This window comes from Aspergillus japonicus (assembly GCF_003184785.1).
Source record: "Aspergillus japonicus CBS 114.51 unplaced genomic scaffold BO86scaffold_80, whole genome shotgun sequence".
NCBI lineage: Eukaryota > Fungi > Ascomycota > Eurotiomycetes > Eurotiales > Aspergillaceae > Aspergillus > Aspergillus japonicus.
The window spans coordinates 95,957-123,706 of NW_020291717.1; the positions used below are offsets into that span (position 1 = coordinate 95,957).

At 51.1% G+C, this 27,750-nt stretch overlaps 8 protein-coding genes across 8 annotated transcripts; 3 read left to right on the forward strand and 5 right to left on the reverse strand.

Annotated features, from left to right (window-relative positions):
- The first annotated feature begins 4,052 nt into the window (after window positions 1-4,052).
- utr2 (putative cell wall glucanase (Utr2)) lies at window positions 4,053-5,823 on the forward strand. Its single transcript, XM_025667020.1, has 4 exons — window positions 4,053-4,111; window positions 4,245-4,472; window positions 4,531-4,968; window positions 5,022-5,823. Exons 2-4 carry the CDS (start codon window positions 4,358-4,360, stop codon window positions 5,771-5,773), a joined length of 1,305 nt encoding a protein of 434 aa, XP_025523021.1. The 5' UTR covers window positions 4,053-4,111; window positions 4,245-4,357; the 3' UTR covers window positions 5,774-5,823.
- A 1,162-nt stretch (window positions 5,824-6,985) lies between these two features.
- BO86DRAFT_371476 (alkaline phosphatase) lies at window positions 6,986-9,251 on the reverse strand. Its single transcript, XM_025670321.1, has 2 exons — window positions 7,627-9,251; window positions 6,986-7,573 (listed from the first exon to the last, which is right to left on the reverse strand). The coding sequence occupies exons 1-2, from the start codon at window positions 9,125-9,127 to the stop codon at window positions 7,263-7,265; spliced, it is 1,812 nt and encodes a 603-aa protein (XP_025523022.1). The 5' UTR covers window positions 9,128-9,251; the 3' UTR covers window positions 6,986-7,262.
- A 157-nt stretch (window positions 9,252-9,408) lies between these two features.
- BO86DRAFT_413392 (Mth938-like domain-containing protein) lies at window positions 9,409-10,672 on the reverse strand. The gene is made up of 2 exons (XM_025674736.1): window positions 9,967-10,672; window positions 9,409-9,871 (listed from the first exon to the last, which is right to left on the reverse strand). The coding sequence occupies exons 1-2, from the start codon at window positions 10,475-10,477 to the stop codon at window positions 9,666-9,668; spliced, it is 717 nt and encodes a 238-aa protein (XP_025523023.1). The 5' UTR covers window positions 10,478-10,672; the 3' UTR covers window positions 9,409-9,665.
- Window positions 10,673-11,326: 654 nt separating this feature from the next.
- On the reverse strand, window positions 11,327-14,277 carry hmt1 (putative vacuolar ABC heavy metal transporter (Hmt1); the record flags this gene model as incomplete). Its single annotated transcript, XM_025668454.1, has 3 exons — window positions 11,327-12,647; window positions 12,707-13,833; window positions 13,921-14,277. 3 exons carry the CDS (start codon window positions 14,275-14,277, stop codon window positions 11,327-11,329), a joined length of 2,805 nt encoding a protein of 934 aa, XP_025523024.1.
- A 252-nt stretch (window positions 14,278-14,529) lies between these two features.
- Window positions 14,530-15,535, reverse strand: BO86DRAFT_232775 (uncharacterized protein). The gene has a single exon (XM_025667021.1). It carries the CDS (start codon window positions 15,293-15,295, stop codon window positions 14,783-14,785), a length of 513 nt encoding a protein of 170 aa, XP_025523025.1. The 5' UTR covers window positions 15,296-15,535; the 3' UTR covers window positions 14,530-14,782.
- Window positions 15,536-17,601: 2,066 nt separating this feature from the next.
- On the forward strand, window positions 17,602-22,432 carry BO86DRAFT_348081 (WD repeat protein). The gene is made up of 2 exons (XM_025669300.1): window positions 17,602-18,196; window positions 18,405-22,432. Exons 1-2 carry the CDS (start codon window positions 17,964-17,966, stop codon window positions 22,252-22,254), a joined length of 4,083 nt encoding a protein of 1,360 aa, XP_025523026.1. The 5' UTR covers window positions 17,602-17,963; the 3' UTR covers window positions 22,255-22,432.
- BO86DRAFT_451238 (uncharacterized protein) lies at window positions 22,304-24,372 on the reverse strand (the record flags this gene model as incomplete). Its single annotated transcript, XM_025676846.1, has 2 exons — window positions 22,304-23,397; window positions 23,464-24,372. 2 exons carry the CDS (start codon window positions 24,370-24,372, stop codon window positions 22,582-22,584), a joined length of 1,725 nt encoding a protein of 574 aa, XP_025523027.1. The 3' UTR covers window positions 22,304-22,581.
- Window positions 24,373-24,703: 331 nt separating this feature from the next.
- Window positions 24,704-26,628, forward strand: BO86DRAFT_404045 (splicing factor cactin; the record flags this gene model as incomplete). The annotated part of the gene is made up of 5 exons (XM_025673973.1): window positions 24,704-25,216; window positions 25,294-25,770; window positions 25,835-26,461; window positions 26,520-26,552; window positions 26,611-26,628. 5 exons carry the CDS (start codon window positions 24,704-24,706, stop codon window positions 26,626-26,628), a joined length of 1,668 nt encoding a protein of 555 aa, XP_025523028.1.
- Window positions 26,629-27,750: the final 1,122 nt, after the last annotated feature.

A 27,750-nucleotide genomic window follows, 5' to 3' on the forward strand; every position in this document is an offset into this window, starting at 1 on the left:
ACGGAATGTTTGTCCGGATGCTGGAACAACGTGGCCGCCTGGTGCGCGCACGATCCGGTTCGGGTTGCAATCCCAGGGATGTCGACAGGCGCACGAGCAGTGGTGGGATCATTCCTTTTTTCTTACCAGGGTATCCGCTCACTGCATGTTCGGATCCTTGTTCTGGACGTGTTGCTTATGCCAAATTGTCTTTACTTACATTTACATCTACCATAGTAAAATATCCCTTCATGGATGTTGTTACTTGAAAGGGACGAAACATAATGTAGCAAAACTTGGTCTTCAGGGTCTGTCAAAGTAGGCAAGTAGGCGAGCACCTGTACGGAGAGATAGAAGCAGTAATTTTGCTCGCGAGTATTCTGTATTTGGGAATGATGTTGTGGTTCGCAGGCAAGCAATTGAGTTATTGCTACTGTAAATTCGCATATGTACTTACTAACAAACGCCTTGTCCCAATACTGTACGCACGCGCATGTACAATGTAGTACACTATAGTAGGTTTCCCCCAGAAATAGAATATGAGAAATTGAGATAAACATCGCCCAGGAACCTAAATTCTCTAGAGCTCTCCTAGCAAAGGTCCTTTCTATCAGCCTGTCTCCTTCAACCCACCTATCCCAACCTTTATTGACCTTCTAAACTGGTGTAGTGGACGGTACTCATGTAGTATCGATCAACGGGAGTTGCAGTACCCAAGCGGATGGCTGCTCTGTTTGGTGGAGGGAACAATGGCAAAGCACGGATCGACATTACCCAATAATCTTACTTAGTATCCCTCCCCTTTTATGCATTCATATCGGTCGATCCCCTTGTTTCCCTTGCTTATCATCATCACCATCATCATCATCAAGAAGACAAACAAGATGATTGTTTGGGTTGGTGGTGGTAGCCGTACGGAGTAGAGATGTACGTATACCGGTAGTGCAGGTTGTAGAGATGTAAACCTTGTCCAGATTTTGGAGTAGAGGTTGATGATGTGGTGTATAGTTTAGTTTTACAGTATACGTATACAGAGTGCGAGTGCGTTTCCTCCCAGCCGGCCTTGTTACAACCTCTTTCCCAGATTCAAAGTAAGTCAACGGTTTGTATGTAACTGCAGAGGACGGTGCATGGGAGAGACAATTGATGGCGGATTAAAGTGCTGTACTTTGCACAATTATCGTGTGTAGGCTGTGGGCAGAACTACTAGGTATATCGACCGTAAAATGTATAAGCCAAGAGAATCCAAGGTTGATATTCCGCTGAACTACGGAGACTCTGTACCGAGCACAGCTAACTTCCAGCCTACCAGTGAACCAACGATATGGGGCTGCATTTGTATGTTTTGGTTTACGGAGCAGCCGAGAGTTCGCCAAGGAATCACAAGAGAGAATATGAACCCACACCCCTCTCCAGATTAGTAGTTTTTCTGAACCCCTGCATTTAGTGCATCTAATCTGCAAAGCATTTACTGAGTCAAAAAAGGGGGATGGGATTGGGGCCTGCGATTGGTAGCTGGGGAATTGGTGGTGCTGGCGAATAAGGTTCAGTAGATGGATGGTTGGTACTGCAGGAGACGGGTCTTAATCATATTACTGTTTATGGAGTAGAGGCTGGATGGATGTTTGACTGTTTTCTTCTTTCGAGAAGGGTTCTTCTACATCTGAGTACAACAGACGACATATGACCTGTGACAGGTGATATGTGGACGGTGGACGGTGGACGGGGATTTTTTGTGGAATTGATTGGTGATTAATTGCTTTGGCTTGGGGGTGGTTTCGGATTGATTGGGGACTGGGGATCGAATAATGAACGGCGGGGACTGAGAGGGAAGCAAAAAACCGTTGGACGTTTGTGAGATGGAACGACGGTTATTGCTGGGGTTGTGGGATGGTTGTTTGTCTCAAATGTTTGGGGGCTCAAGTCTTTCTTTCTTTATGCAGGACTCATTGATTGTACTGTACGGAGACTGACCTTAGCAATTGGAATGAAAGTCTTCGTTGTGGTCTTCTACCCTTTGTGATCCTGAGAATTGTCCGTCGGTCTTGCAGGACACACATTCCATGGCTGACGGGGCGACGGACGAGGGATCCTAAAAATAATCCCCTATCTAAGAACACAAAGAACCCAAGAACCCAAGAACCGTGGAAAAGACCGGAAAGAAGTTGTGGCTTTCCCAGACTAGCTAAAAATGGATAATCTTGTCTGCCTACCGTAACCTATGGTCTATCGGTAAGATAGAGAAAGTAGAATCCACTTTGGTGTTCTCTTGACTTCGAACCGGACTGACGAAGATTTGATGTTGATTACTAGGGAGAAAACGAAATACAAGACCGCGGCGTGTTGTGGTTTCTTGCCTCTCCTTCCCCCCTTACTAGAGATAAGGGACGGGCGGAGCAAGCGGCAAGGTCGTCGATCGGGGGGAGGGACAGACGGGGTCCAAGGGACCCGAAGTAGTAAGTAGGTTAGTGACTGAGGTAATCGGAATGTGCGCGTGGAACAGACAATGTGAGGGAGGGTGAGTGTTCGACATCACCGTGGCCGTCAACCTCACCACACAACCGGTCAATTCGTTTCCGATGAAGCGGCAACCCGGACCGAACGCCATTCGAGATCTGGACTTTCTGATCCAAAATGTGGTTGTGCAGGCAGAATAGCTAATAGGGCATGACATGATGTCAGCTTAGCTTCAAATTCAACCTGCCGGTCACAACGAACCCGCCGTGTGGTCGCTTATCTCGCAGTGCTTCGGGGCACATGTCAGGTGAGAATGGGGGCAAGGGGGGTCCGAGAAGAACGAGTGGGTGGGTGGGTTAGTCCGCGAGCAGGGCTCACAGCGCGTGGGTACCTGAACTGTGAGCGACAAGCAGCTCGCTCCATCGAGTCTAAGACATTACTTTGTGGGCGTTCAAACCATTGACGACCGGGCTTGAACCAGGATCGGAGGTTCTCCAATTTGGTCCATTTTGGCTCCATGGGGGAACAACGAAGGCATTTATTTTGGTTTAGGTTTGAGAGTGGCACAAGTTGACAGTTCGAATATGGGTAGCCCAGACGCAGAGAAGAGGGAGGAATACTAGACAAGGTAGGATCAAGCGACTTGATGGCATCTTGAGGCAAATCCTATGTAATAATAATGAGCCAGTCAACGGGTCCGTTCAGTTGAAGCGGAGATAAGAGAGTCAAAACCAGCGAGGGATTAGCTTTGGGTGGTGTTAGTGCCCAGTGGTAGGTGGACCGACCCCGAAAGGGACTAGTAGTGGAGAATTATCCCTCGGAGGCCGAGGGGAAAAGATGAAAGAGAGCCCTGAGCCGAACGAAAAGAGGGTCCTGGGGAAATTCAGGGAAAATTACAGAGTACAGTACGTACGATTCAGGGCCTAAGGCAATTAATTACCTACTTACTGACTTAACTGCATTCGCACCTCGTGGCCCAGTCAACCAGCATACCACGCTTTGAATGGTTTCATGCTGCCGTCACCACCTCTTCGGAAGGTTCATTCAGTCATCCATTCTTCAAAGACAATCAGGGGGGTTACCCAGGGAGATCATTACGTATTGCTCTGTCGAGGAAGTCTTTGGACCCTTGGACTCTTGGAGGATGTACTGTACTAACGTTATGCTGAGGAGTTTACCAAGGTTACTGAGCCACTAGCTCGGCAACTAGCGTGGCCATGCAGTGTTAACGCATCCAGCAAATTAATTAGCCTTTGCTGATGTACAGACGGTACGAGTAAGTTACTCCATACTTCCTTCCACTTCCACTTCCTATATATGATCTCTCCCTCCCTCTTTCCCCCATTCGGGAGGTAAGCCTCGTGGTACACTTCGTTCGGTCTTCGCGATTTCTCTTCGCCTTTCGACTTCCTCCTGTTCCTCTTCTCTCTCTCTTTCTTTCTCTCTTTCTCTCCCTTCATCTACTCATTCACTCGCTTTCGACAACTAACGCTACAACTACTACTACAACTATCGCTCACATCCTGACCCTCTATCTACTATCCCACTAGTGGCAGCTCACCCCCGAATCGTCCCGTGATCCCTCATTTATTGGCGCATTCGTTGCTTGGTCTTGGTCGAAACCGGTCCTTAAATAATATACTGTATTCTTAAAAGGGAATTGTGGGGATTTTGGGTAAGTTCCTTCTTGCTTTCCGTGGCTCAGGAACCCGCTCTGCATCAGGCGATCCATGAATGAACGATAAGACATGTGGTTCCCGTCCCGGGCACAACAGTTTGGCTAATATATTGCCCTCTGCGCTCCCCAGATCTGCAGCGATTCTCGATTGCAATTCTTCTTCCACTCTCTGTCCTCGATTCACCCTGACTCGTTAGCCGCCTTGTGGTCTTGCGAAGCTAGGACTCGTTGACTTTCGCCAATATGCACATCGCATCCTCCCTATTCTTGGCCTCTTTGGCCGCCACATCCGCCTTGGCTTCCGCTCCGACATGCAGCACCAGCTCGCAATGTCCTGAGGAGTACCCCTGCTGTTCGCGTAAGTGATTCTGATCAGTCCCTGGCCCTCACAAGTCGTTGCTGATCGTCTTCATCAGAGTACGGTGAATGTGGTACCGGCGCTTACTGTCTTGGTGGATGCGATCCGCTTTCGTCTTACTCCCTCGACTCCTGCGTTTCCGAGCCCGTGTGTCAGAGTAGAACCTACACGTGGGACAACCTGGACAAATCCGCCCTGAACACCAAGTACCTCGGAAACTCTTCCGAGGCCGACTGGGTCTACAGCGGTTACCCGAAGATCGAGGACGGGAATCTTCTATTGACCATGCCCAAGAACACCGTGGGCAGTCTGTTCGCCAACAACCACTACGTCTGGTATGGAAAGATCTCTGGCAAGGTCAAGAGCAGCCGTGGTAAGGGTGTTGTCACCGCCTTCATCCTGCTGTCTGATGTCAAGGACGAGATCGACTTCGAGTTTGTCGGTTCCGACCTCGCCAATGTCCAGACCAACTACTACTGGCAGGGTGTTTTGGATTGTAAGTTGTCCCCCGTGGCCTACACGAGTCCGCTGCTGACATTCGATCTCTAGACAACAACGGAGGGAAATCCGCTGTCAACGGCAGTGATACTTTTGACGATTGGCACGAGTACGAGATTGATTGGACCGAGGATGCTATCACCTGGTCTGTGGATGGTCAGGTCACCCGCACCCTGACCAAGGAGTCCACCTACAATGCAACTTCGAAGTCCTACAAATACCCTCAGACACCTTCCCGAATGCAGCTGTCATTGTGGCCTGCAGGCCAAGCCAGCAATGCGGAGGGAACAATCCAGTGGGCTGGCGGTGAGATCGACTGGGACAGCGAGGATATCAAGGATAAGGGATACTACTACGCCACCTTCGGAGACATCACTGTTGAGTGCTACGATGCCCCTAACGGTACAGTCTCGAAAGGCGACCAGTCTTACGCGTTTGTCAACGAGGATGGACTCGAGAGCTCGGTCGTGATTACCGACAACAGCACCGTTCTTGCCTCTTTTGGCGCTACGGGCCTGGATATGGACCTCGGTAGCAGCACCACTACCAACACCACGGGCGACAACAGCACGGTCCCCGAAAACCGTGGAGGCTCGGGCAATGAGCCTGGAGCCACTAGCTCAAGCACCGGCACCGGCACCGGCACTGGCACCAGTAGCGGTAGCTCAAGCGATTCGACGGGTTTCAGCCAGGGTACCTCAACCGACACTAGCTCCAATGGCGTCGCCTCTCCAAATGAGCGTGTTCTGAGGGGCTCCTTCTTTGCCGCATTGGTGGCAATTGTCGTTTCGGTCACTCTATGAACAGAGTCAACAACCTTTGTTTTCCCCTTCTTGGACATTCTTATTCATATATTTGCTTGACTCTTACCTGGCTCGAAATACCGTCACTCCTTTTACGACTTCAGCGTACCATTCTTACCTCTTGTTGCTTCATACCTGGCGCACTGTTCGCCCTTGTCTGTTCAGACCCCCTTACTACTATTACTCTTCCCCAGTGGATGTCTTGACGTTTTTTAATGATTGCGCATCGGAGGTTGCGTTCCTGTTTTGACGTCATGAAAATGGCTTTTGAAGACCTTTACTTAATACCCTGTTTTGTTTCCGTATTGGCGTGGGCATGCCGGTTGGACGCTTTTGATGTGCTGTGCCGTAGATAAGTCCCTTTAGGTCAATAAGTCACACCCTTTTTTCAGCGGATTATATGCAAATAATTACACCAATCAGATTTCAAGGCGTTGTGTCGCATTGTGTATCAGTCCGTACAAGTGATTTCTGTCTCCTCTGTGCGTTCTAAACAACCTGCCAAAGGGACGATGCCCTGTATGGGAGGTTATCATGTAGGGGATCAAGAGAAAGACGGTTCTGCTTCATCCCAGAGCCCCAGACAGGCAGCCATAAACAGTTAGACTTGCCTACGGTGACATTTCCAGTGACCCCAACTCCAGCCTCCACTCCTATCCTCCTCGACCTAAAGCCATCCTTGGCGTACACTCCCACTCACCTAGGAATACCAGCCATGCCATTCATTCCCTCCATACATACATCCATCCATGCCCCCAACCCATTATTCAAATAAAGATCCATGCAGCAGCCGACCTGTCCTTGCATTTGAAGAACCCCAACCACGCACATCACCAAAGCTTATTCCTCAAACTTGGCACAGGGTCCCCACCGTATCGCGTTGCTTGATTCGGCTATGCTATTGATGACGATGCCCGTATACCGGGGTCGATCAATCAGGGTCCGTTGTCACTGACTGATTTATCTACTCATGATCCTGCTCGAATCGCACCGGTTTGGGTCCAATTTCCCAAACAAGCCACAACAAGGAAGGCAGGATGGAGCTGAGCTCCGAGAAAGCCTACTGTAGCAGGGATAGAAGTACGTGAAGGGAACCTGAAGCGGTGAGCTGGGGCGGTGGGATGGGCTACCGGGTAACTAGGTAGGCAGTTGTGTATCGTAATGAGGTTAATTCTGATTGGTACCTTCGGACCATCATCCCCCCAAAGCTGAGGGCTGCGCTGCAAAGAATTCCAGGCTCGTGCTCATGCTCATGCTCATGCTGTTCATGCAATATTCGATTGTAGACGACTATATAGGAGAGATTTACCTAACTGTGAAATGAGACAGACCGATTCGTCCTGATGAATGTGGTTGTTGTGGTTATGATCGATCAACCCCCCGCCCGGACGCCAGAATGACCATGCAGGAGTTGTTTGTCATGACATGACGGTTAAAGTAAGTAAGAATGTGAGGATTATACAATTGCCTGTTCCGGCCGACGATAAGCCTAGTGCGCACCACCGCAGTTGCAGCCGCCCTCCGTCAGCGAACGCTTGAACTCGCCATGGTAGGTGTCCACCCCCTCAGTGCGGACATCGGCACCGAGCGGGTCACCCAGCCAGCCGAACGATGATGTGTCGACCTGGTGCTCCGACGAGGCCGTGGACCAGTATTCGGACGCTTGCAGCTTATCGGTGATAGGCTGCAAATCCAGATCGAGATACTTGGTGAGGAATGATCCCACATCGATATTCTCGTTGTTTCCCAGGAGAGGCCAGGCATCTTTCGTGGAGGAAGCATAAATGTTCACATCAACAGCTACACGTGATTGTTAGTGTATCAATCAATGATAAAACAAGGTGGACGCATACCCGAATGTCCATGTGTCGCCCATCCGATCTGAGCCCTTCTGCTCACAATGTCTGCGAACACATATTGGGGAGTGATTGGTGAGTCGGGGTCAAGCACGGCCCAGATCTCCTCCTCGGTGGCATCGGTAATGCCGAGATCCTTCTCCAGCAATTTCCGAACAAACTTCTTCTGTGCAGAGGAGTCGCTTTCCTTGGCGAGGAAATCCTGGAGCTTCTTGTTCACGTATTCCGACGAGTGACTAGCGTTAGCTAGCACCCCCGGAAGCCATTTGTAATCAGGATAGGAAGCATGGAGCTGTCGCGCGGCAGCCAGACCGCCGGTCTCGTGGTCGGACGTGCTCACCACCACTCCAGGGGTGGAGTCCTTCTCAAGGAAGTCCAAGACGGCCGCGAAAGCCTTGTCATAAGCCAACACCTCGTTAACCTGGGCAGCTGGGTCATTTCCATGACCAGCATGGTCGATGCGTGAACCCTCAATCATGAGAAAGAATCCCTTGTCACTGTCAGCAGTAGCCTCGCTGAGAGCCTTGAGCGCGGTGCGGGCCATCTCCTCCAAAGACGGGTACACGTCATTCTGGCTGCGACGGTCGATCTCAAAAGGGATGTCCTTCTCGGCGAACAGACCCAGGAGAGGCAACTTCACGTCTGCGCCTCCGTTCAGAGCATCGAATCCCTTCCGGTCGTTCAAGTAGTGGAATCCATTGGTCTCCGCCAACTCGATAAGGTCACGATCATCAGCCCGGCAACTTCCTTCGGTCGAGTTAGGCAGGAAGTGGCACCGGCCTCCGCCCATGATGAGATCCACCACCCGGCCCAGAGGATGTTCGCCAATCTCCTGCTCCGCAATGCGATCTTCATACTGCCGAAGGTTGACGTGGGAAGCGAAGCAGGCTGGTGTCGCGTCGGTGATCCGAGTGGTCACCACCAGACCTGTCTTGTAGCCAGCGAGTGCGGCAGCCTCGAGAACTGTCCCACAAGGAGAGTGATCGGGGAGAACAGAGATAGCACCGTTGTAGCTCTTGAAGCCACAGGAGAACGCAGTGGCGCCCGCAGCGGAGTCGGTCACGAGGCTGGAGCTCGACCGCGTCCTCGAGGTACCGATAATGTGCTGGTCCAGGACGAGAATATCGTCAATCGGAAGCCCTTCGGTGTATTGCCTGTAGTTCCGGGTCATGGTGAGACTGGCCGGGCCCATGCCGTCCGACACCATGAAGATGAGGTTGCGCTTGCCGGTCGGCTTCCCCCCGGGGCCCCACGGGTGCTTGGAGTGATCATTGACTCGGCTGGCCTCGTGCTGATAGACAACAGACAGAACAATAACAGCGACGGTGGCCAGCAAGGCCCATGTGAAAAGACCAACGTCCTTCCAGAATGCCCAACTCCGGCCCTGATTGCGGTTGGTGCGTTCTCCGGTGAGCAGAGCGTCCTCTTCCTCGGCGTTGCGGACGGACGAGCGATCGGAGGACGGGCGCGAGGCCAGGAGTGGCTCTTGTCGCGCCATGTTCCTGTGCTGTTGCCTCTAAAGATAAAAGACAAAATGTAGAATTGCGCAGTAGTGACAGTAGATCTGTATGTTCAATAGAAGTTGAGAAGGAGAGAAACAAGAGAACAGGAGAGGGAAGAGGAGACGAAGTCACAGTTGCAAGAGCAACTCGGGGCAGCTGATAAGCAATCAATGGGCCAGCGTGACCCTGACTTGCTGTTTTGGGAATAGCTTCGTACGGGGGATCGACGTCACCGCCTCACTTTGATAGATTAGGTAAGTGTTATCCATGCCCGCGGCAGCAGTCTCAAAGCTCTTTTTGCATAATATACATACATACATTACCACAGAAGAAGCAAGAGAAAATAAAGAGTAGAGAAAGAAAACAAGCCTCTAGTAGCAATTCTACCCATTGCGTGCTAGTCCCCTCTCACACAGGGTCGCGTCGCACAGGGTACTGTTTCCCCAACCTCGTAATTTACAGCTATCAACCTCCGTGTGCCCGACCATCCACCATGAAAACCTCACCACAAGTTGATATGCAATGAACAGTCATCTATCTTCTGACATTCCCCTTCCATCCGATCGGAACCATAGCCGCAGCGATCTCCGACACACCTCTCTCGGTAGCAAGCAGATTGAACTGGGCCGCCGCATTGCGAGTGTCGGCCACTTCCACCCGCACGCCCAGGGAATTGAGATATTTCTTCGTCTCCGGCGATAGAGGGAAAACATATTCACCCATGCCAAGAATGAGGAGGTCTATTGGGGAGGAAAAACAAAGGAGATTAGCGACACATTTTTTTTTAACTTTTTTCCCCTGGCATACAGGATGAACAATAGAAGTTATGACTTACCAGGACGAGGCCACACCAAATCCAAAACACCCCAGACCTGCTCATCGAGCTCGAATTGACTCTTCTTGTTGAGCATACCATCCCGGTGACCCCCGGGGGCTGCCTGCCACGGACGCCACGGGAACGCCTCTCCGCCCACAAGCATGACGCCGTCGCCACCAGTGATCTTCACCCCGTTGTTGAGGTGGAACCCGGTGTCCAGAGTGGCATCGATAGCCGTGGTCGGCGCGGGGATGTTGCCGAGGACATTGAGGGCGGCGAAGTCCGTCTGCGTGTCTTCCGTCGACTGAGGGCCGCGGTCGTGGGTCGAGGGCTTTGCGCTGTGGGCGCGAGGAATCATGCGGGTAGGGCGGGCATTGCTGCTGTTGTACCGCGGAGATGGGCCCGAGAGGCCAAGTCGAGACAGAGGCGAGCGAGATCGGGATGTGAGCTGGGCACAGAGACTGACACGGCGGTCGGCGAAGATAGAAGTGCGCAAGGCGCGCAGAAGCTGGGGTGATGGGCTGTGCATAGGGGTGGAGCTTCTGCTAGGATTCGCAGTGGGTGATGGTGAACCAGGGCTGTAAGTATCACTGGTGTATTCCTTCTTACAGAACCAATTCCGGAGCACCGATTTCGGTCAACTGAATCTTGGTAATAGTCAATGAATTCGCAAGGTCAGGACCGATGATGATGTTAACACAAGATACTGAAGCCGGTCTTTGAGCTCCGGACCATTGAGACATGCCCCGGCGTCGAAACGCCGCGCGGGCGCATAACTCCCTTAACTATCTTTGGCAGGCGGTGGCCGCATCACCGATGATCCATGGCTTCAATACGAGCCAATGGGCCGGCGGGCAATAGTAAGTTAACCTACCCCAGAACTGCTACCTAGTACCTAGCCACAAACTACCTTCTACAGTGGGTGTAGGTACGTATACTCCCCGGGCCAGACGATTAAACATAACTTCCGTACCACTGGTCGATCTACTCTGTAGCTTTGATGCGATCCTGAAAAACTCTTTTGTATTAAGTACTATGTTGGCAAAGTGCAACACATGAAGTAGTCAGCTAAATGCAATTCGTCTAGCACGTTTCATTCACGGTTCCAAGCCCCCAACCTCATGCCGAACTAGGGGGCCAACTCGACGTCTCCCATGAGATGACAATGAAAGCAATGCCATACAAGTGGAAAATCGATTAAGACGCCTCTGTATTTAAAGATTGTGTGGGACTGTATAAAAGTCGCTGGCTTCAAATCTGAATTACCAGAGTCTCGCGCAATTTCCACGGCAATTGGTATAAGTGGAATGCGAGACAAGGACGAAAGATGCCACCCGTAGTATTGACGCCGTACCATCTACACAATGATTCAAGGCCCTCATCTTCGACTTTCTTCGGTAGGCTTGTTGGTAGATTGACCCTGACTTGGTCGACCTGCCGCGCCATGAGCGTTACTGTTCCGATCCTCGTCAGACTGACTGGAGCTATCATCGCCAACAACGCCCGACGTTGATGCACTACGCAAGCGTTGGGCGCGATCTTGTAGCACCTGAGCTTCGGCTGCGGCCCTCTGGGCCCGAATCTGCTTGCGCCACATGCTTGCGTAGCGGCCCTTCATAGCCAACAATTGATCGTGTGTGCCACGCTCAACAACCCGTCCTTCATGCAGAACTAGGATTTGGTCTGCCGTTGTAATCGTGCTCAGCCGATGAGCAATGACAAGCATGGTCCGACCGCGAGAAAGGCTAGCAAGCGCCCCTTGGATGTGCTCCTCCGTCTCGGTATCGAGAGCGGCGGTCGCCTCATCTAGAAGAATAATCCGCGGATTCTTGAGGATAGTACGAGCAATGGCCACCCGTTGCTTCTCTCCTCCACTCAACCGTAGGCCACGCTCGCCGACTTTAGTGTTATACCCGTCCGGGAAGGACAAGATCTTGTCGTGGATGCTAGCCGCTCTACACGCTTCATATACCTCCTCGTCCGTAGCGTTCTGGTTAGCATATTTCAGGTTGTACATCAGTGTCTCATTGAAGAGGACAGTGTCCTGGGGCACAACGCCCATGTGCCGCCGAAGAGAGTCGATTGTTATACTTTCAACGTCGTGACCATCAACGCACATGCGACCGCGTTCGGCGTTGTAAAAGCGGAAAAGTAGTCGGAAGACTGTGGACTTTCCTCCGCCAGACTCACCCACCAAAGCCGTCGTGGTGCCTGGTTCACAGTGGAATGTGAGGCCGTTCAGAGCCGGCTTCCGTGTGTCATACGAGAACTCAACATTCTCAAATGTGATCCGGCCGCTGCACACAGACAGAGGCCTTGCGCTGGGGCGATCTACAACGGTAGGCTGTTCCCGGAAAAGCTCCAGCATTCGCTCTGAGTTGATAAGGGCGGACTGGATGGAACGGTAAAAGGTTCCAAAGAAATTGAGAGGGCCTTGCAATTGTGCCATATACGTGAGCAATGACACAAACTGACCTACATCTCGCTGCCCCATGGACACCTGGTACGCAGCGATAAAACAGGCAATGAGCAAGCCCAGCATGAAGACAGTGTTCTGCGACGTGTTCATAAGGTTGAGAGAAAAGAGAACATGATACTCGGCTCTTTGATAATCTGACACGGCTTGGCGGTATCTGCCGAACTCATAGTCTTCTGCATTGAAGTATTTGACGGTTTCATAAGAGACCATCGAATCATTCCTGTGGTATTTTCGTCAGCTTCCGAAAACAGTGAAACTTTGGTCCCAGCTGGCCCTTACTTGACGGCATCTTCCTGTCTGGACTTATTGACCATTTCCCTTCTAATCTCCGCCCTCCACTGCGCCAAGCGCACTGTGACGTAAAGGTAGCAGAAAGTAATGATGGTGACCACGAGGGCGTAGTATGCATCGAAGAAAATCAGGAAGAAGACAATGGCCACGCAAAGATCGACCAGCATAGGGACAACTTGGAAGGTGACCTGCTCGAGGAATGTGTTGATCGAACTACCTTTGCTCAGCGCAGATAGCACCTCACCCGTCTTCTTTCCCAAGTGGAAATCGAGACTAAGGCCATGCACGTGTTCGAAAGCCGCGGTCGACAGCTCCATGTACGAGTATTGGCTCACAGGAATCCATAGATTTGAGCGCAAGGATCCGATTAGTCCCTGATTGCCCTGCAACCATCGGTAGAGAATATACAGACAGATCTCGAACCACGGAATCCTAAACTCGCCATCCTCCCTAGAGAGGATGTTCGTGATGACACCCACCTGATATGGGACAAGCACATTGACAATGCGCTGCAAAACGATTAAGACGAAACAGATGACCACCACAATCTGCAAACGGCGAGACTTGGACGGCCAGAGGTATGGAAAGAATAGGGAGTATCCACTCAAGTATTCCCACCAGCTTGTGGAAGGAACAGTGGTCGGGCGTACCCATGGATCGGTAGGCTTCGAAGGTTGAGCATGCCCATTCGTCGCACCATGGCCGTTTGTCGCACCATAGCCATCCCCATTCTCTACATTGTGGGCATCGAGTAGCCCCGTAGTCTCGGTAGAGCCGTTCGCATGGCTTCTTTCCCTCTTGGGGTTGACGTTTATCGAGTTCGCGATATAAGTCAGGACCATAGTGGCGAGGATGAGCACTCGGAAGCAATTGAAGACGACCCCTGTCACTTCCCATAGAGTTATCCCATGTCGGAGACGACCACCAATAGGATCTCCAACCACTGGTTCTCGATGGGGACCAGTGTATATAGAGAGGGATGTGCCAAGAACGCCGATTTCGATCGGGATTGCTATGAGCCATGGGACGAATTGAGCAAATGTCGGAGACGGATTCGTGTCCAGCAGCGAGACGAGGATAATGGCATAGTCGAAGAATGACCCCACGACATATATCTATGGCAAATTAGAAGCTGGTTCGCAGGGCAGACAACAGATGCGATTACACAGGGGGGCTCCACGGGATCAAAGCAGCGAACTTACCACAACGGACTGGCCGCACCACCAATGCTCCGATCTAGCAATGATGACATGCGACACATTCAGCGCGCCTTCTGCGACAATGGTCAACAGAATTCCTACTGACGACCATTTGAAGAGCAGCTTCGCGTTTTCGGAAAATCGTTGAGGAGATTTGAGTACGGTCATAGTGCTCCTTGACCGCTTGGGAAGCGGTCTTCCCCCCGGTCCGGTCTGCGCATTTTTGCTGTTGCGATTCACGTTCTTGGCTGCCAGGATAGAATTGGCAACAAACGAGGCGATGAAGACGAGAAGAAGGAGAATTGGAGATCCAGTACGAAGGTACCCCAGGAGTTCCCGGGTTGCATGATGAGTATCCATGGTGTGATGGATGTTTACTCAGTGACCGAGAGTTTTCTTTCGGAGTTTCAAGGTATTATTTCCATGACACTGCGACCGCGACCTTGTCTCCAGGGCGAGGAATATAGATGACAGGCGGTGAGAGCTCGGAGGGCGGGCAAGTACTCGAGGTTCGTGGCGAATTGTGATCGGGGATTCGTCGAACGAAGAAAGCCGGGAGTTGAACGAGAGCCGGCGGACACGTGGGAAGTAGCAAGGTTATGTCTGTCTTGTAATGTTCTATTAAATTTTAAAAGCAAAAGAATTCTTGACGCAAAAAGACAGGAAGAAGCGCAGATATGAGAATTGAAAGGGAAGAATTTTTTAGAAGGAAAAAAAGGCGTGAAAGGTTAAAAACTTAAAATGAGGGGGGAAAAAAGGGACTGTAATAGATACAGGAGAAGAAGAATACAGGTTGATTAAGCAAAGACTATAAAGAAGAGTAAAGGTTGGCAACGTGAGGTGTATGTTGCACCACTAGCTCTGATCATGCAAGAAACAAATTAGAAGAAGAGGAGGGGAGGGAGGAAAGGGAAGGAAGGGAAGGGGAGGAGGGAAGAAAGGACAGAATAGACCAGAGGCACACGAGAGGAAAGGATCGTTGGATACAAATAGCAGCTTGACGAGAGGAAGATGGAATGACGGTGTGGATGCGGAAGAAGTCGAGAACCAGAACTGCACTAGCTTGGGTTTCCAAAGCTAGTTCCGAATTAAGCTTGGTTGGATCCGGAAGGCGAGGGGAAGGAAAATAATAATAACATCCAGCATTATTATTATTGTGATTATGTTTCCTTAGAGCAGAAAATAGAAAATTCGAAAAGGAAAAAAAGAAAGAAAAAGAAAAGGAAAAAAAGCAAACTGAAATAAAAAAGAAAGGCAAAAAACAACAGCAGAACAACGAGGGAAAGAAAGAAAAGAAGAACAGAAGAAATATCCGCCCTACGTACCTCGCTCCAACGGTCGTTTTCATTATTCCCGGCTGATCAGATGCAGGCAGCATCGGAGGTTTTCTTTCTCACCTGCGTTCTCTCTGTCTCTCTTAATATCTTTTCCTTCCCACCATCCCCTCCGATGCGCATTTTAATGGTACGAGTCAAATTAAAATAGAAAGGGTGTGTGAGGGCCTACTCAATCAGAAAGGATAGATCATGGTCTGGAATGATCAAACTACAGGGTAGTACGTATTCCGTTTGTCTCTCTAGGATGTATCAGCAGTTGTAAACACCCTTCTGGTCGAATCCCGTGGAGGTGTAGAGGTGTTGAGGTGCATCATGCCCAATGAGAACAGGGGTTGGAATGAAGGTTCCCGTGTGCTGAAGGAAAAGAATCCACTCAAGGAGAGGGACCATGATCCTCAAGCACTACTCCATCGATTCAAAAAGAATGAGACAGCTAATGGCGGATGAGGGGAGGTGAAGGCCTGTGGGGTAGGTAGGTTGAGTTGGTAGGTTGATAAGTCGGTAAGTGCCCAGTAGAATAGATGGCACAACTGCAAGTTACCGCCAACTTGATACATAAAGACACCATGAGGCCCACGCATGAGCTCCGCCGATGGCGACAAGCGAGAAGCAACTGGAGGAGGTCACTTGTAGGGGTATGTCATGACAGATCTCGATGGAGGGCTTTGCGCAGATCGATGCGAGAAGGTTACAATGGAACGAGGACGAGGAGGACGAATGATGGAAGGCCTGAGCTGCCGCAGCAATTAACCGCTCGGGGATTCCTTGGAAGACTGTGTGCTGGGATGGAAGAGAAGCTCTCTGAGTGGTCTCTGACCCCGGTTGGAGCAAAGACACATCACGGCCCAGATGCCGGTCTATCAACTTTGACCCCTCCTCCTGCTGGTGCTGGTGCTGCTGAAAGATAAAGACCATGGCGCTCACAGGATGAAATACGGGCGGGATTGTCGATGGATCAAGCCCTTTCAGATGCAGGTGTTTTCGCTCGAAGGATGCGTCGGTGGCTGGCAGGTTTTCAGGGACATCTGTCGGTATGGATTAGTCTGGCCAAAATCAGATGTTTAGATGAATACCATGTATACGAGTACATTGTTAAACGGCTATCAGAGTACACTTTTGGGGTTAAATATATAAATTCATTATTGACGCCGTTGTGCCACTCATCCCATACATCGACGAGATGGACAGAAACAATAGAGAGGCAGTGCAGAATAACAAAAAAAAAAAAAAAAAAAAAAAAAAAAAACACTTCCATTCAAACTATTGAAATAACCACGCATCAGCCGACTATAACCAAAGAGCAAGCGTCTCTGATGGTGCGGGGAGAAGGTGTTCTTCATCCGCGACAATTATGTGCATCCCTCACGATTTCGACTAGTCATTCGGTAACCGCCCCAGACTAGTTCCATTTTAGCTTGTCCCACCTTGAAGTCCCGAATGTCCGGATGATCTAAAACAACGCCTGGAATGTACAGCACCGGACCATTGGAAAAGTGAGACAATGACATGGCCACACAACAGCTTAATCTCGGATTTCCTGTCTCAATTTCCGCACCGCTCAACATGCATGGGAAGAGTCTACCGATAGGTGGCGGTCGATTTAAGCACCTCCCTAGGGAGAAAAGTGAGAGGGTAAGACAACCATGATCATCATAGGCGGGTGTCGTAATTATGCTTGCAGGTTGGACAGGAACAATTCTTGATCCGATCGAACCCCATCGGAATGTTTTTTCCGCAACCAACTCCCTCTTCCCTCCAAACATTTCTTCCCCGGCTTTCCTCTCGTTCTCAAGTGGCTGGATGGCCAAACGGAAGAGGGTTTTGTTTGAGCTATCGTTTTGAAGGTTACATAAGCTAGTTTCAAGAAAATTGCTCCCATTATAGGCAGCAGGGTAGGTAGAGTTCTGGGTCAGATCGGGAGGCGAAGAAATAAATTCGATGATACGGATACTGAAAGCTATAGATCAGTTTCCAGCCTGCAGAAAGTTAAGCAAACATAGCAAACTGATCGTACGGAGTTCCCTCCGTACAGTTCCCAAAAACACCAAACTCAACAACAACCGAGCTAGCCCAGCTTATCCATTGTAAGTCACATAGCTGCCCTGTCCACATAACCAAGGTATCTCTTTACGTGGAGATACTGTGCACAGTACTCCGTTAGTATATTGTACCGACCTCAATCTGCGCTACCCTTCGGGTAACTGACTTATTGCCACTGGTTACATAATAGCTCGCCCCCAGCTTGGAGCTTCGGCTCTAAACCAATTCAGGTATCAAGCCGTGTCATCCATTGTACCGGCAGAATTCCATCCAAGGCGGTTTGTTGCTCCATTATTGCACTGTCCGCCTCACATTCCTGCACTACTACTACAATTACCTATTGCTGGTCCTCGACAGTATCACCTCAATAACCAATCACACTCATGATTTACCTTTGCTTCACAACATCCACCTTCATCTTGTTTCCCGGGTTGAAATCATAGTTCCAGGAATCAGCTGCCCCCCCCTTCTCATCTTCCGCCTCCCCTTTTCGTTCTCCTTTGGCTTTCCCTTTCCAGGTTCCTTTCCCTCCCTATTCCCCACCTCTCTTCTGTGCATCACTCTTGTTTGTTCGTCCGGGGAAAAACCTTCACAGCCATGGAGCTCCAATCCTCATCCGGTTAAGTCATGCATGACTGACCTCTGAGAGAGTCTCTGATTCTGGAAATCATGGCCGATTTCTCTCGATTGCCCCCCCGAGGCAACAACACATCCCCAGCGCCGCCGCCTCCCCCACCTCCAGCTCCCGTGCAACAAAGTCACAAGTATTCCAACCGCGCGGCCAGTGCTCTGGCAAGATTTGCCCAGCCTTTTTTCTCCGGGTCTCGACCTCCCAGTCCGCATACGCAAAGTGGTCGTGCAGATCTATCTGCTGGTCCCCGTTCCACTAGGTCCAAGTCCTTGTATAGCTCTCCACTCCACTCCTCTCCCTCACCCTTCCGAGATACTGATCTCTCTCCCTCGCTCGTCTCCTGCCCTACTTCCCCCTTGCTTCTCTTTGTCCCGTTAGTGCTTTGGCTCTACCTAGTTATTTAGTCCCGATGACCGGGGTGACAGAAGCTCCAAGCACCTTGAAATGTGCGAGGTGAATGAATCTGACATCTTCCTTAGACCTGGTGCTTCTCAGACGATTTCTCATAAAACTGGGATTCCTATAGCTGCTCTAGATATATCTCCCCAGCGGACACATGCAGTTATCGGCGGCAAAGAGATTTTGAAAACGATCCGTGTCTCGCCTGATCACTCGTCTGAGGAATTCAATCTTCGCAGTGCAATTATTAGCTACTCTTCTACTCACCATGTCGGGAGTGGGCTTTCCGCTCGGCACAAAGACCAGCTGACGGTCAGAGATGTGAAATGGTCACATGGTGAACATGACCAAATTATCGCCACCGCGGTGGCCAATGGGCGCATCGTTGTCTACGATCTGTATCGGACTGGCTTAGAATGCTGCCGGTTTCAGGGCCATAGCCGTCAAGTTCACCGCCTAGCCTTCAACCCATACCATTCATCATGGCTGTTGTCTGGAAGCCAGGACTCTTCGATCCGCATGTGGGATTTGCGGGCAGCATCGGCAGAACGGGGTGTCTTAGTATGTGGAAGTACGGAATCATTCAACGGTAACAGTGATGCCATCCGTGATATACGATGGTCGCCGACCGACAGAGTCCTGTTTGCAACAGCCACAGATAGTGGAGCTATACAACTGTGGGATTGCCGCAAGACCAGTGCACCGTTGATGCGGATTACTGCTCATGATCGCCCCTGTTATTCGGTAGACTGGCATCCTGATGGAAAGCATCTCGTCAGCGGAGGCACAGACAGGCAAGTGAAGGTTTGGGATTTTTCCACTTCAGCAGAAAGAAGACAGAAGCCGGCCTTCCAGTTTCGAACCCCTCAGGCTGTTCTCAATGTGCGCTGGCGGCCCCCATCATGGGCGAGGGAGCCCGAGGGTGCAGGTGATTGGCAGTCGTCGCAGGTAGTGACATCCTACGACAAGGAGGACCCCCGAGTCCATCTCTGGGATCTTCGCCGGCCCCATATTCCTTTCCGCGAATTCGATCGCTACGACGCTCATGCCACCGATCTGCTTTGGCATTCGAAGGATCTATTATGGACGGTGGGCGAAGCTGGTGCTTTCACCCAGACAGATGTTCGATATGCCCCTCAAGTGGTCAATCAACGGTCGACCTGTGCTGTTGCTTGGAGCCCAAGCGGAGAGGTGCTCGCCTTTGTCCAGAAGCGTCCTCGACGAAGTGCTCTGGGACCCAGCACGGCTGAGGCTGTAGGCCCTCGACAGGACGAGAGCAGCAGTGGGGAAGTCTTGAGTCAGAGCCCTGTGGACGATTTCCTTGATGACGCCCCGCTCACCTCGACGCGACATCGATACAGTAAGTCAAGTAGTATTCGACCGTCTAAGTCCTTAGGCAGTACTCCCCCGAGTGCATCGGAGCTTGTTCCTATTCTTCCTCTAGAAAGGTTATTGTCCCAGATCAAAACCCCAGAGGTACGTCAGCTTGGGGTGGTCGGAGGGATCCCGGGAGCCACACTGGATCAGGATACATACCAGTATCTAGCTTCGCACTATCATCCTTTGCTCAATGAGCCTGATGTTCTTCCCAAGAATTCTATACATTCTCTGCTTGAATCACTTGGCCACAATGCCCAGTGCTCCGAAGACATATCTTTATTCAAGCTTGCTCAGACTTGGCGGGTCATCCAGTACGCTGTCATCCAGGAGCTTGAACTTAGGGCGAAGCAGCAGCCCACCTCGCTCGATAAGGGACTTCGGGTCATGAAGAAACGATCGTCCAAAGAAGGGCCGGTTGCGGAATTGCAGCGGACAATGGAAGACGGTCGACAGGACAAATTCAAGAACAAGCTGATCAAGAGCGTCATTGAGAGCGATACATCAAAGCATCCTCTCACCGATACGGAGGGTGCTTCGACTATGACAACCCCGCTTGCGCAGCCCCTACCTGATTCCCCACTCGGGTCTCTGGATAGTTCAATATCCCACATGACGTCCTTGAATGATACTACAGATATTCAACCGCTTCCTGCCTCAGTCCTGAGTCCCAATATCGGGACAATGTCCTCAAACGATTGGTCATCGGTATCGGACGTGGATCCTCGGCCAATCCGCGAATTCCACGAGAGCCGAGAGCAGGGAAATGAAGGCGCTCATTTTGCGCCTGAAAGTTTACCACCTGACTTTTTGCGCCCTTCTGTAGCGCATGATCTGGCAGATGACCAGCGATCTGCCCCACGAGCCATAACTGGCAGGACAGACTGGCATATCAGGAAACCTGCGGGTGTTTCAAAGGACCCTTCTGAAGTGGATGATTATGATTTGAAGATGGAGGACAAAAGAGCGGCAATTCGTGATTACAGGCTCCATCCAAAGAAAGTACTGACCCTGGAATCTCGGATGGAACCTGCCAAGCCCCCAACGTTTCATCGTCAAGAGTCATCAGAAAGCTTCCCAATGTTCTCCGCATCAACAGAAAGCTCGCATCCTTCTAAGTACACGGGCACGTCTCTTACTTCTGCTGCAAGGCTTCATGATGCAGCGGGGACCGAGAGCCGAGGCGAGCAGGTGGAAATACCCATTTCCAACAATAACAGAACCAGGAGTAGAGGGGCATCCATTCTAATTCCTGACATTGCGCATGAGACAGAAATGCTAAGCAGCGAGTCGTTCGAGGAAGAGCTTCCAGGCTCTGATACTATTCATCTTGACCGGCCGTCTAGCCCCCCTCCGCTTCTCAAGGAGAGCCAACCATTGGAGTCTCGTGCTTTCGAGGAAAGGTCTCAAATATTGCCCAATGAGTGGAGTGCTCAGAGCACCTCTGGAGTGTTGAAACAATTTTCGGACATCAATATTCCAATCACTTCCGACACAACCACTAACAAGCCCTGGAGCGTTGAGCTACTGTTCAAGGAGGCGATCAGACACTATCATAGTGGCGCTGTTGTTGATATCCAGTCTGCTGCTCACCTGCTTTTGAAATTGCGCGCTCTTTTTAAGGATTGCGACAAGATCCTTCCCAGCGAAGAGACTGAATTCATTCTCAAAGCCTACAACGAACAATTACTTCGTCAGTCAATGTACATAGAGGCGGCCGAGCTCCGGCTCCTCTGCGTGCCGTCTTACCCAGCGGTGTACGAATATGCTCAGGCGGACACATACATGAACGTGTTCTGTTTCTCGTGCAAACGACCATACGAGAACCCAAAGAGTGATAATGGGCGATGCTATCGCTGCAACACTCCACAGGATCCGTGTGCTATCTGTATGAGTATTGACCCTCCTCCAGAATGGGTCGCAGAGCTATCGATGTCCTCGGATCACCCTAATCTTGGATCAGGATCATCATATACCTTGTCCGCTTCGCATTCCTCCTTGGAAACAGAATCTATACCTCAATACGAGTTACAGCAAATGGACGCTATGTTCTCCGAAAATACTCAGCCGCGTCGGCCCAGAGGAGCCACTCTCTGGACGTGGTGTCAAGGCTGTGGCCACGGAGGACATCTAGCTTGCATCAGTACCTGGCTGAGTGATGTATCCATCAGCGAGGGTGGCTGCGCGACCCCTGGGTGTATGCATGACTGTGGTCCAGGGCCCCGCCGTGAACACAACCGGTCTGTCTTGCTAGAGGAGTCCAAGAAACGAGATTCCGCCGGTCGCAAAGCAGGTGCAGGCTTTGTCAAACGAGACACATGGGCTAAAGGGGAAAGCAGGGCCGTGGAAAAGGTGCGTGGCATGTTGGGGGTTGGTGCTTCAGCTGGAAGCACTTCAACCACGGCTACCACCAGCGCTGGGCCCAGTGGAGCATCCTCTACCACGATGTCTCCTAAAAAGGTGCGATTAGTGACACCTAGTGAACAAGGGAAGCCGCGGCGAAGTGGCCATCGGACAAGCTTTGGTGGCAGCGGCAGTGGGCTGAGCAATTGATACTAAATCTACCATACGAGCGACTGACGCGATTAATTGGAAGAGGGCTGAGCCGATCCGTCTTTCTTTCCATGTTTCTGTCTGTCGTCTCATCTTGTAAGGTGAGACTTTGGCACCCAGCCTCGATTTGCCAGGGGGCAGAAGTCCCAACGGGTCAATAATGATGACTGTACATAATATAATGCGCCTACAGTGTAGTAGTAATGTGGATGACCCGGTGAATGGTCTTCCTGCCATTGCCTTATCCAAGATACAACCTCTTATTAACCAGGACAAAACTGTGTCCTGTGATTTCAGCACGTGTTAGTAGTCTCCGGAAAGCCAAGTTTAAAATCTCCGTTTCTTCTTGGCTGGAGCTTTGGCCTTCGCCTCAAGTTGTCGTTTCAATTCATCCCGCTTCCTGTCGGCCCGCTGCTGTTCACTCTCCTCTTTCTCTTGTTCCGCGGGTGGAGTCAATTCAGGCTTTTGTTCCTGAGATACCGAACGGGCTGCTCGCGGGGGTGCTAGTTCTGTAGTGGCTCCTTCGGGTGCATCATCCGAATTTTCGAATTTGGCAGATGACGCAGCATCTGTTGGTGGTTGGGATTCAGCAGTGCGCTTGGTGGAGCGTGCGACACCTCCGATCACCCCCAACCGGCCGGTCCGTTTGGGCGGGGCCTCGGGCCCTGACTTAGACGGCTGGTCTGATGTCGGTTGAGAGGGTTGCCGATTTGGAGATGATGGCAGAGATGGTTGGTGCTCTTTCTTCTTGCCGCCTATGATCCCAAGGCCGCGCTTGACTGGTGCTGGTGCTGGTGCCTTCGGTTTCGATGGTGGAGGCGGGGCAAGGTCATCGTCTCCGTCTGTCTCAGAGGCGGTTGCGTCGCTATCTGTTGCTCTGGGGGGAGATACTGGTGGCTTGGCTCTTCGTTCTGGGATATCAACCTTTGAAGCAGGAGAGGGCGGTGTCTTCTCTTTCGACTGTGGTCTCTTCCTGCCTCCGATCACACCAAGGCCGCCACCTTTAGATGGCTTCTGTACTGATGGATGCTCTGACCTTGACGGCGATTTCATCTTGTGTTTTGTTGAGCTTAGCTCTGTACCAGGGCTTGGGCTTGACGCCTTGGCAGTGGTGCGTCTCAGATGCGGCGGTGTCTCTTGTCGCTAAGGCGAGAAAAGATAGTGAATGCTGAACTGCTTAGAAAAGCCGAGTGGGTCGTAAAAACATACCTCAAATTCGTCGTCGTCATCCTCATTTCCACTGTCAGTGTCAGTCTCGAGACTACCATCGAACGGGCGCTTGTCTACGGCAGGCTTCCGGGGCTCGTTGTCGGACGACGAGTCCACAATTGCAGTTGAGAGCCGCTTCCACCATCCATCTGGTGGTGCAGTGAGATTTTGAAATCTATCAGCATCACTGACCCCGGAGCCAGTGGCTTCAGTAGCAAGATTGGCCGCGGAGCTGAGCTCGGGAAAGGACACATTGGTCTCGCGAATCCAGGAGTCCTTGTCAAACGGCTCGACCCCTTGAATGTATTTGGCAGTATGTGACAGCATTGTGTCTTTCTGTCCCGGACGATGACCGGAGACGCCAGGGAAAATGGTGCCAATGTCGATACCCAGAGCTTCGAGCTTGTCAAATAGCTTCCCTAGGACCCAGTCTTTCTTCATGAGCTGGTCGATCAGAACCTGTTCCCGCGATTGCCAGACGGCTTCAGCTTTCACCAGCGGCAAGAGCAGCTGGTCAGTGGCCGCAGAATGAGGGTCCTGGGATAAGTAGAACCTCCACAGGAGAGGTTGGAGCGGAGCCGGGAGCTTTGTCGTTGTGAGCAGGTGTAGGTTCGCACCCTCTGAGCCCCGGCTGAGCGCAGCACTATGCCCTGAAGAGTCATGATGCAGCGCCTCTTCTATCTTCTGTAGAAGCACGGTAAACTGGTCGTCATCCTCACTGGGGTCGATGGTGGTGTCGTCTTCGTCTGCTCGTCGCAGTATAGATACACGATCCAAATGTTCAGACCATATGTATGTAAGATCGGTGATATACAGCTCATATCCATCCTCAGTGAAGGCAAGTTGATACAAGAGAGTGGGGACACTGCCAGAGGATGAGACATGCAGTCTCTGCCATTTCGAAGGCATTTTGACCGCAACTGGTTGGGTTTGTTTTTGAATGGTAAGTTGAGAAGTAAGAGCCGCTATCTAAGGCATCAGCGGGTTGGTGTAGGCGATAGATTAGATGCACGTGCTGATAGAGAAGGTTTGCCGCGGCGATCGATTGACCTTCCTGGTGCGGGAACCTGTCAACCCGATCTCTTGAGTCTGGACTGTCCGATAACAGTGCAACCTGGAAAGCCTGCTCCTCATTTGGCAGCCACTGAACGACTCTGTTCGTTCTTCTCTCTTCTTGTTTCTCTCTCACTATCGTACACTCACGAGAGATTCGATTTGATCCTAAATATCCCCCGACAGGATGTCGTCGCGATTTCCCGAGCGAGCAAGCTCGAAGCGAAGCCGTTCTCGCTCCCCGTCGCGTCATCCTCAGAAGCACCCACGCCGATATGACGAGAGAGACCAGCAATACGACTCCAGCAGGGCTTGGAGAGGCGAAGAAAGTCGTCCGTCGCAGTCGCGACCGCGGAATATGAAGGACCAGGTGCGGCTCAATCAACTTCAGGAAGATGAGCAGGTCCGAGAATGGGTGGCGCAGGAGGACATCTTCGTTCTCAAGCAGGCCAAAAAGAAAGCAGAGATCCGGGTTAAGGAAGGCAGAGCCAAGCCAATCGATTGGCTTACTGTTACTCTACGGGTCATCGATCCTACGAGGAACCCTCTCGATGATGAAATCGCCGATTCGGAGCTTGATCTGGTGGACCCCGACGGTGTCTTTGAAGGACTGTCGCCGGCACAGTTGCTGGATCTGGAGAAGGACATTGATACTTTTTTGAGTCTGGAGAAGAACTCGCAGAACAGGGAGTTCTGGAAGGTAGGAGATCCCCTTTGGTCTTCTGGCTGCCAAGAATGTTGTTCAGATGATGCTAACCACTATCTCTTCTGACACAGACAATGAAGGTCATCTGTCGAGATCGCCAAAAAATCACCGGGCCGGAAGGTCGTGCGCTCAGCTCCGTGGCTTCCGACATCAATCGGTTGCTGAGTCCTAAGTCCTACGAACAACTTCAGACACTTGAGGTGCAGGTTAGGAGAAAGTTGGATTCGAACGAACCCATCGACACAGACTACTGGGAAGAACTTCTGCGCAGTCTCACTGTCTGGAAAGCTCGCGCCAAGCTGAAGAAAGTGTTCCAAGATGTCATAGACGAGAGAGTTAAAGGGCTGCGCACACAACAGTCCGAGGAGGCCGAATCCGTGCGAGCGAAGCTCGCTCCGCTGGCTCCGTTTATCCGGGGCCTTTCTCGGAGTGACGCTCAACCCGATCATCATGACTTTGAAGGCCTCGATCCGGACCCATTGCTTCAGGTTCGCCCGGAGGACAAAGTACTGGAGATTGTCGATGAAAGTGCTTTTCTTGGTCAAGTGGTCAGTCAAATTGCACTATACATGTATATCAACCCTATGAAAGACTGATGCTTACACTATGCAGGCCCGGGAACGACAAAAGATCTTGAAGATGGGATTTGTGCCGCTGCGCCAGCGACATGCGGAGAAGCCTTCGGCTACTCCTCTGAACCAAGCAACAAACATGCCAGTTTCTAGCGCCCTAACCAGGTTCTCGGCCGTTCCCAACGATGACTTTTCGCAAGCGACAAAAGCCCTCTATGAACGCGAGCTGGCGAAGGGGGTGAGTGAAAATGAGGAGATCTTCACAGGCGAGGAAGCTGTAAGCTCCGGCGCCCAACCTTTGTGGGCAGGCAAGTATCGACCCCGCAAGCCGCGGTACTTCAACCGTGTTCAGATGGGCTACGAGTGGAACAAATACAACCAAACCCACTATGACCATGACAACCCACCTCCGAAAGTCGTTCAAGGCTACAAGTTCAACATTTTCTACCCAGATTTGATTGACAAGACCAAAGCTCCGACCTACCGCATCGAGCGGGAAAATGGCCGCAAACGCGGTCAGTCCTTTGCAGAAGCAGGGGAAGAAGATACTTGTCTCATTCGTTTTATGGCCGGTCCACCGTATGAAGACATCGCCTTTCGCATTGTGGATAAGGAGTGGGATTACAGTGCCAAGCGAGAACGTGGTTTCAAGAGTACTTTCGACAAAGTACGTTGCATCCCCCTTATTTTCATACAAAGAAAATGAGAACTTACGGTGTCGGCAGGGAATTCTGCAATTACATTTTCAATTTAAGCGGGTGAGTCGAGTCCTTGACTGACGTCTCACACCGGTGCTATACTAACTCGAGTATCCAGATCTACTACCGGAAGTAAAATCAAGGCTATTCTCGGAGTTTCGGCGATATGGAATGCACAGAAAATCCTAGCGTATGCCAGAGGCGAAATATCGTCAGGTCTGGGTTCCACAGGGACGAATTCGTCCGCGTACAGCGAAGAGCCGTTCTCGCTCTTCTGATTGGACTGCAAACTTCATCCATCTGATCACGTATTGGACTCTATCCCAACCAAGCTAAGACGTATCATATCCGATCTCAAGCTACTACATGATTCGGCTCGCAGATCGTGGTCTCCACTCATGGGATACCTGTCGATGCTTAATTACACCGCACTCGAGATCTGTTTATATTCGGTCAGAAACGCTTCCGTGCCTGGACTCTCTCCTGGCAGCAAAAGGTCCCCCACCCTAGGCAGCGCTGGTGTATATCAGGTGCAACGAATTAGCATTGAAGCTGGGGACCCTATGCTTCCCTCGCATGGTTGTCGTGGAATTGGGATTGGTGGTAACACTGATGCGGCTTTTGGGAAACATGGCATAGTGTTAATCTAAGGTTCCGGCTGGACGGGGGAACCGGGAGAAGCAGTGGTGTACCTAGTATCTGCAGGACAAGTCTCTAAAAACTTCTCATGGCTCGAGGAAGAGGGAAAGGAGAGGGGTTATCTCCAATTCTGAGAAAACTTCTGCAGCTAATTTCTGTGCCATTCTATCAGTTAGTGCCCTTGTTTTTTTTTTTCTCTTTTTTTTTGTTTCTGATTTTCTTTTTTCTTTTTTCTTTTTCTTTTTCGCTTTTGGTGGATGGTAGAAAGTATCTGCAGGTTTCCGGTATCGCCATTCTCAAAAGTCGTGCATGACCCCGGCCATTTGGCGCGGTAAGCCACCCAGGGACCGCTATCGCAAGCCCCCTCGGCCCAGATCTAGCTTCCGTTTGGGCATTCGTGATTTCATGGTCTTCGACAGCAAGTGGACTAGAATGCCAGTTCGGTTTCACAACCTGATTGGGGGGGGGGCGACTCCCGCGGTTGTCAATGCAGCTACATTTTCAACATATGATAGAATAGGTTGGCTGGTAGACCATTGATATCATTCTAATGCCTTCCTGACTAATGTCCACCACTTCCCCCTTGGGCTTTGGAAGAGGCGATTCTTGACATCTGGTT